We start from the raw sequence: 8837 nt of genomic DNA on the forward strand, positions 1-8837 counted from the left end.
GACAGACTGTATATATATATATATATATATATATATATAAAGTAAAGTCGAATTCATACCAGCCACACCATAGAATGCGAAAGAGATGCTCTTATGATATTATAACAAAATAGCGACTTTATTATTTAATTTAATAGCTTTTGACAAATAAAAAATGATATTCAATTTCATTTATGGTCGAAAAAGATTTTTTCTCAGTTATTTAAAAAAACGTCCTATGACAGTGGTATTATTGTTGTGACCGATAGGACCCTCAGCATGCAGACATCTTGAATTTCTCCCACCCAAGCAATATCCAATAAATCAACTGTCAAATAAATGTAATGGCGGTGTCCAGCTCCAGAAGCATTTCCACAGTGCTTGAACATTTTATAATGATATTTTTTTCTTGGAATACGTGAACTTTTCCAATATTTAATGAAATCAGGATGTTAATGGAGGTAAGATTGTATAAATCCATCAATTTTCTGTAAAGATGATCATTTACCATTTTTAGAACATCTTTTAATTGCGGACGAAAAGGTGTTCGATTTTCACAGTCCAAAGAATTAAATTTTCGGTTTTATTGTAAAACCTTGTTCACTTTACAGAATTTTGTAAGTTTATATAAATGTTCCAAGATTTGAGTAACTTTTATACCGTTGCTGTGATTACAAGCGTTTGAGATCTATTGTAAAATGAGCAAATTCGTTATTTCAAAACATAACCTCAAAATCATCCTTAACATACCTTTAAATGCTTTCTTTCCACTAGTCGAAATTAGAGTTTTATTTTGAAATACTTAACTTCTTATAAATCTTATTTTAACATTGAGACGATGATGATCGGTCAGGAAACTCAGGGAATAGTCAGGGTATTTTGTTTTGGTCAGAAAAATCAGGTATTTTGTAAAAAAAATTGCAAAAGTCAAGGAATTTTTGTATGAAGCACTTTAAACAACTGCCAAAAATAATCAGGACTTCCAAAAAATAACTTTTATTCCCAAATAACTTCTCAGTCACTTTTTTAAGGCTATTTAGAGAATTTTAAAGAACTTTAAAAAGTTTCAAGAGATTTCGAAAGGATTAAAAATATTTCAGGACGTTTTAAAAGCTTTTAGCAATTTAAGAATTTTCAAGGATTTGAATATAAGTTTTTAGAATATTTTACAAGATGCCAAAGGATCTTATTAGGTTTCTGCGGATTGTAATATTTTAAAGTGATTTCCAGATGAAATATCAAAATATTTCATGTACTTTCACGCGATTTTGGAATATTTTAAGGGATTTCAAAGAATTGAGGGATTTCATATGATTTCAGAGATTTCCAAGGTATTATCAAAGATTTTATAAGTGTTTAAAAAGATTTTAGGTTATTTAAAAAGATTTCAATAATTTAAAGGGATTTCAAGAGTTTTAAATATTTTAAGTTATTTTGACAAATTCAAGGGAATTTTCAAGATCCTTAAAGGGCTTGAAATATTTGAGGTTATTTTTTATGATTCCAAGGAATTTTGATTGCGTTTTAATAATTTGATGGTTTCTAAATGATTATAAAGATGTAAGGGAATTTTGATAACTTCCAGAGAATGTTAAAGAACTTAAAAAATTGACAAGGAATGTAAAAGATTTTGCAGGATTTGAAATGTCTTAGGGAATTTTTAATACATTTCAAGTGATTTCGAAAAATTTGAAATATTTAAAGGTATTTTTAAAAATTCCAAAAAAATGTTAATATCTTTAAAAAGGTTTAAAGGATTTGAAAATATTTGTGAGTATTTTTTTTAAACAATCCACAATTTTTTACATAAATTTCAAAGATTTGAAAACCTTAAGAATATTTTTTTTAACTGCAGAGAATTTTCAAGAACTTTAAAAATTGTCAAGGTATTTCAGAAGATTTCAATGTATTTGAAATATTTCAGGGTATTTTGAAAGATTCTTATCAATTTTTAATAAATGTCAACAACTTGAATGTATTCGAAAGGCTTATACTGATTTAAGATAATATTTTAAGGAATTTTCAAAAGTTTTTAAAAAACTTCATGGGATTTCAAAATATTGAAAATAATTTGAAATATTTTTCAAATGAAGCAGGTTCTACACTTGAAGTCGCAGAATATCTCGGGGACAAAATATGTTGCATTTTAGAGGAAATTAGGCAATACGTATTTTTGCGAATGGTGAAAAAATATGTGCAGTAAGTAATGCGTATTTGATTTTTTGGTTTAGTTAAAAAATAAAGAAACATATTTTCTTTAAAGTTATATAACTTTTTACTTAATCGAGATATTTAGAATTTCATTCCACCGAACAAATTTAGAAAATATTCAAAATTAACAAAATGGCAGCGGTTTTTCTGAAATTACTAAAAGTCGATTTTCTCAACAAAAAAACCCAAACTTATGATTTTTGTCCATTTTTTTTAATTTGTATCATCATAAGAAAAATGTCTTGTCAGTTTTATATGGGCTAAATAACTTTTGTGGCCAGCAGAATTTTTTTTTCATCAAATTGAATTATTGTATTTTTCTTGCTTACAACAACAGTTAGGAAAACAATATTAAGAAAATAGTGTGCTGGCGTTTATTTCTTTTCACGAAAATTGCCCATATGTTTCTAGTCATTCAAATGTTTTATATTTTTATATTATATTCATAAATGAACAATTGAAATCTAAAAATGTCTTGGTTCATTTTTCTGTTATTCTCTGATAGTTTAGTGTCTATACAAATTTAGATTCACAATAATGGGTAAAACTCTAAGAATAAATGCCAAATGACAAGTATGTCCTGATTTTGATACTGTGCACGAAAATTCGATTTTATGGAAAAAATTCTCCTGACCACAAAAGTTATTTAGCCCGCGTAAATCTCACCAGATGTTTTCCTCATAATAGTACAATTTCAAACAACCCAAAATTGATTTAAAAAATATAAGTGTGGGATTTTTGAGAAACAATGTTGTTAATTTTGAACATTTTCTAAATTTTCTCGTGGATTTCGAAAGAAAGTGATAAACTCTACCGGTAGGTGGAAAGAAATCTTAAATATCTCAATTAAGTCAAAAGGTATATAATTTTAAAGAGAAAAATGTGCTTTCCGCAAGATAACGTCAATGATGAAAGAAAACATGTAGGCTGTTGTATCATTTTCTTCTTACATTTTGTTTACTATACATGTAAAATCAGAGTTCCTACAAAATGTGGAAAACCGGGAAGTCATGAAAATTTGAAAAATAGCCTGGAAATTTGTATTGTAATTTCTTTTTGCAATTTCAATCAATATTTTAGCACTTTTCTGCTTATTTTACAAATTCAAACAAAGTTACGTTTTCATAATTCAAGTGAGCGCAGATGAATAATTTCTTAATATATAAAAAAAGTAAAGTTTTATATGTTTAGAATGAAATCATAATCGAAAAGCCTCTAAATTTTACATGGATTAATAATTTTAAGTACCGTACCGTTGGAAATTATCTACGTGCCTATTTTTAAGCTGTTTCTAAAGTGCCACATTTTCTATTAATATTATCATTAATTCTTTCCCTTAAAATAGCACGAGAGATAATAAAATATTGCTGTGTAACGTTTACGTCACGGAAATTATTTTCTCATCTTTATTCAAACAAAAGTAAACCGCGTTTCGTAGTTTGTGAATGATTCCTAAGCCCAATTGCAAGGCAAAATATAAACTTATTAAAAAAGATATTGCAAGAAGGCGTCAAATTTTAATGTTTTTGAGAAATTGGAATAACTAGAAATATTAAACATTTTCTAAAGTTCTTCAGCTAATGATTATATACTAGGCCCTTCCCTATATTTGTTTCATGTTTCCAAAATTTGAAGTAAATAATAAAAAAGATTTTTTTGAAAACCTCACCTTTTTTATTCTTCTTAATATTTTTCTTAGTTTCTAGTAACAGATGACAGAATTTTGAACAGATTTTTGAATTTTTCTCGTAAATTATGAAAAATATCGCAAAAAACAAGACATTTTTACGTAAAATTTTTAGACGTGCAAACTGTTATTTTAACCTTTTTTCGTATCTGCCATTGTTTCCAAGATAAAGTAGAAAATTCGATTTTAAGAAAAATGAATGTACCTTAATTTCTGAATGTTCAAATAAACGAAATATTTTTTCCAATTTTACGTTATCTACAAATATTGTTCCAACCAAAATTAAAAAAAAAATCAATTTCAGTTGTTTTTTTGTATCATTTTTTTTGTAATGTAAATTAATGAAGATTTTAATACTTTTTATCGTATAAAAAGTCATTATTAAAAAATTAAACTGAGTTTGCTGAGAAAATCGGTTTTTAATTTTTTTCAGAAAAACCGCTGCCATCTTGTAAATTTTAAACCTTATTTCAAGCCAAAATTTATAGAGGTTTAAAGAAAAATCGAGTTTTTTAAAAACAAAGCACAAAATTCAAATACGCATACATTTTGACAAAATCTTTTTTTTTTAATCGGAATAACACGTATCGCCGAATTTCCTTTAAAAAAAAAACAAGAACAACATATGTCATCTCCAAGAGATTCTTTGATTTCAAGTGTAGGGCCCTACCTGATTTAAAATGGATTCGGTGCCTAGAGTTTTTAAATCCGATTTCTCTAACAACCCTGAAAATGGACCGCCTTAATAAACCTAGTTCCTTTTTCAGGGATTTAATCGTCCACAGCTGGCGTTTTAAATGAGGCTGGGTGAACAATTCAAACAGTTGAATCGTGAAAAATTCAGGAGCTCGAATATGATGCACTACGCACCTTGGATACATGAGCAAGTGACAATGGACAACCAGCGTTATTATGCCCAATATATGGATGATTTATCCCACTTTCATCACCGAACAGAGCCTCTCGATGAAGACAGTGAACAAACTGGAGACGAAATGCACGAAACAATGAATTCTGCTACTTCCGGCGAACGCAGTCCCAGCGCCGATATTTTTCGTCTCGAATTCGCCGCTACCCAATGGTCCAAACTAGTCTCAAATGCAGAAGGCCTCTTCAACAAACTGATCGGCAGCAATATTTTGCCGCACACCGAGCAAGATCAGATCGAACAATGGCTGTGTTTAAAGCAGGAATACGAAGAATGTATCACGAGCGATGACACAGCGAGTTTCCAAGGTCTCGCAGAAAATGCAAGAAGGTCCCTGGAAATAATCGAGGAAGTTACGGAGACAGACGAGAAGACAGATGAATCCGGAAATCGAATGGAGTATCGAGAGAGGTCAGAAAGTTGTTCCGACTTCGAGAGCGAAATCTCGGAAGAGGACGACGACGAGGACGAAGATCAGAGTGACACTAATTCCGAGAATCCAGATTTTATCGAGAAACTTGACGAATGTATGAACAAATTCAAAGTCGAGACGGACAGGCTCATCGAGCTGAAGAAGGATGAATTCAAGGATGCGAGTAATCCCATCATTTCGTCTCTTCCACAATTATCAAGGAACAACAACGACTCGCTGCCAATTGGTAAACCCATGCCCATGAGAAATCCAAATATGAGAAGAAACTCGATGCTTCCGGGTTCTGAAATGAGCAACGGATTGTTAGCGTTCAATGACAACTTCAAACTCGCTCAGAATCAAAACCTTCAAATGGATTCCTCGAAATACATGGCGGCAGTGTCACAAAATCTCGATGTGGAGTCTCGCAATATCAACGACGAGATAGTAATGATGGCACAGACGAATTCTCCGAATTTGTTTCGGGATGCTCTTCGCAATACCGATAGTCCCGGGCCTGTCAAGGAATTGAAAACTTTAGCCAAGAGCAATAAAGCGAAGCAGAAGGAAGTGATGAAAATTCAGTCTGACCTCCTGGGTGCTCACAAACGAATCGACGAGTTACAGTCAGCGATTGAAGCCAAAGAGCGTTTTATAGCCGAGATGATTAAAAATTCGGACACAAGGACAAGTGCGAAAAATAGGTTTCAGCGGAAGACGAGAAAACTGAAGCAGGACTATTACAATACGAAAAAGCATCTGGCTCAAGCGCAATTTGCATTTAGGAATAACGAGACCGGCGAAAGATCAACACACAAGCGGGAAATTGAACTGTACGAGAACATGGCGTTTGACTACAAGCAGAAATTGATAGACATCGAGAAAATAACACAAATCGCGGGAGATTCGGCGAAAAGAGTGAGCGAATTAGAAACTTCGCTCTTTTCCTCGAAGAAGCAAATGGAGGAGCTGAAGCGTCAGCTTCAGAAAGAGGAGCGGCTGAAAAAGCAGCTGGAGGATGAGGTGATCGAGGATCAGAGGAAAATTCGAGAATTGGAGGCAAAGTATAATTTGACAGCGTCCAAGTTAAAAGAAATACAGTCCGAGAGTGAGGATGAAATAGCGAGGTCCAGAAATGAGAGCATCGGCAAAAAGAAAAACCTATTAGATGTGAGTGCGAGAATTTCACATCTGGATCATGTTCTGAAAGAAAAGTCGATGGACCTGGAGAAGACTGCTGATACGGATGAGAAGGAGGCGTTGCGACACGAAATTCGTAATCTTCGACGCACGCGGGATTGTTTGGTGGACGAAAAGTGCGATCTGGATCAGAAGTATCAGAAGGAGAGAACGTTAACGACCGACAACAAACGGAAGTTGCTAGAGTGTGGAGAAACGATAGAAGCCATCGACGCTATGATTGAGCACAAGAATGAAATGATCTGTGGCAGGAAGGCATTCGCGGAAGATCGAAATCAAATCAAGAATGGCGAGTTGGTACTTGAAAATCTGGCGAAATTGACCGACGGTGAGATGAAGAATATCTTTCAGAAATATTTTACGAAAGTTATCGATTTGAAGGAGACCCTGAAGTGTCTGGAGGATGAGCGCTTGGAACTGGAAAAGCAAAATATGAAATTGGAGGGACACATTCGATATTTGACGGGCTGTTTAGATGCAATGCAAATTCACTCGGACAAGAGAGAAATTGTTTTGAAGGAGAAATTTGAGCGCCAGAAGACTGTTATGTTGAAGCAATTGGCTGAGAATTCAAGCAGTTCGGATCACGATAAAATAGATAATGATTCGGAACTCAAACGATATAGGAGAGAAAATTATTCCTTGAGGAAAAGACTTCACGAAGCAGAGGCTAATCAGAAAGTTCGAGCAACGAAAGTAACGAGGGAGAAGAATAAGTTGATTATTCAGAAAAAGTGATGTCGGTAATTTTTCAATTTTATTGTTCAAAGAAGTACAGGGTGGTTGCTCGACCGAAAAATCTATCTAATCACTTGAAATATCAAAATCATCATTTGTTTTATAATAACTAATTATATAACTTTATATAATTTTACCGCCTGGGATGCAATTTTAAATGAGTTTGGTTTCAGCTTTTTTTATGTTAACTTTAATTTTTAACTTTTTCGGTTCTGAAATCATTCAGACTTTAAAAATTGAGAAACAAACGCGTCACTTAAAATCACAAAAAAAACTACCATTAATGTTTATTAATTATATTTAACAGATTGGTCGCTAGAACGAAAACTGGGAATTTTTCGAGAACGGGAAATGACAGTGAATTTATTTTTTGACCGGGAATTTTACAAATTTTAGAAGGAAAATCTGTCATTTTAGATTTTTATTTTTCGGTAAACATGTTTAATTTAAAGAATTTTAAAATGCAGTCTTGACAGACTTAAACAATTACAAATTAAAGGCGTTCGAAATTGAAAATGTTTGATAATCAAATTTTTTACTTGATCAACGCTAAATACAAATTAAGTATAAATAACCATTGAACACTTATTTTTCTTAGAACAATTCGAGTAATTTTTAAAGGTATTTAGAGATTTTGAAAAGATTCAAAATTATTTTAAAACTTGAAATGATTTCAAGTAAATTCAACGAAGCATGTTACGAGAAATTTCAACTATTTGTACCGAAATTTCGGTGCCAATAGCTATGGCCTAATTTAAAACAAAACGTAGATTTTCCCAGATTTTCAACAAAAAATGCATAAGATTTTAAGAAATGTGGAAAGGTTAAAAAAAATAAAAATATTTACTTAAGATGTCTAGAAAAATTATTTTTTATGTTGAGAAATTATTTGAAATTCGAATCATTTTAAATGATGTTTCGAAGTTGTGAAAAACGTTTGATAATAAATGTAAATTAAAATTTTTTTGATGCGGGATGTATATTTTTCAAGACTGAAATCAAATTATAAGTTTTTTTTTAAAGAATATCTAAACTATTTTATTTAAAATTATAATAATTCAACTTCTCATGTAAAAATTGTTAAGTTAAAAAAAATAGAATTGTTCAACTTTTAATCTTTCTAGCTTAAAATTGGTTAAAATACTATCATTCTTTAATTTGAAAATGTAATGAACGATTTTTCAATTTCGAGCATTGAAAATAATAACATGGATTTATATTTTTGGAACTGAATCTGAATCTTTGAAGTCTGCAATTATTTATAAAAGTTAAAAATTCATTTTCCATTAATTCCAGGATTTTTTTTCTTATATTAAAACGGCCACCATGTTTAAATTTTCTATAAATAAAAGTTAACAAAACCAGAAAACTTAAATAAAATTGAATAATAAAATTATTAAGACCTGGAAATTGTATATAGTTCCTGAAATTTTAAAACACGAATTTTCAGATCCCGATTTTAAATCATAAATTAATGAAATTTCAAATTTACGAAAGAATAAAAAAATTGTTTAATATTATATATATATATATATATCTTAAAATATTTTATTTTATATACGTGCATCTTGAAATTAAAAACATCTTAGGAAATTTTATAGCATTTGATAATGAATTTCGTGTTTAAAAATATTTCGTTAATTTTATAATTTTAGCAATTTTAAATTGAAATTTTAGTATAA

General features: G+C 30.8%; 1 protein-coding gene across 2 annotated transcripts; it reads left to right on the forward strand.

Moving 5' to 3' along the window:
- Positions 1-335: 335 nt before the first annotated feature.
- Positions 336-7883, forward strand: LOC117168174 (kinesin-like protein costa). 2 transcript variants are annotated; one of them, XM_033353620.1, is made up of 3 exons: positions 346-440; positions 2076-2178; positions 4645-7883. In XM_033353620.1, the coding sequence occupies exon 3, from the start codon at positions 4675-4677 to the stop codon at positions 7153-7155; it is 2481 nt and encodes an 826-aa protein (XP_033209511.1). In that variant the 5' UTR covers positions 346-440; positions 2076-2178; positions 4645-4674; the 3' UTR covers positions 7156-7883. The 2 variants fall into 2 exon arrangements, with proteins under 2 accessions (XP_033209510.1, XP_033209511.1); XM_033353619.1 differs by lacking the exon at positions 2076-2178 and having other exon boundaries at positions 336-440.
- Positions 7884-8837: the final 954 nt, after the last annotated feature.

The sequence above is a fragment of the Belonocnema kinseyi genome, chromosome 2 (assembly GCF_010883055.1).
Source record: "Belonocnema kinseyi isolate 2016_QV_RU_SX_M_011 chromosome 2, B_treatae_v1, whole genome shotgun sequence".
Classification (NCBI taxonomy): Eukaryota; Metazoa; Arthropoda; class Insecta; order Hymenoptera; family Cynipidae; genus Belonocnema; species Belonocnema kinseyi.

Coding starts and splice junctions, on each gene's coding strand:
- LOC117168174 (XM_033353619.1), top strand. CDS start 4,675: ATGAGGCTGGGTGAACAATTCAAACAGTTGAATCGTGAAAAATTCAGG.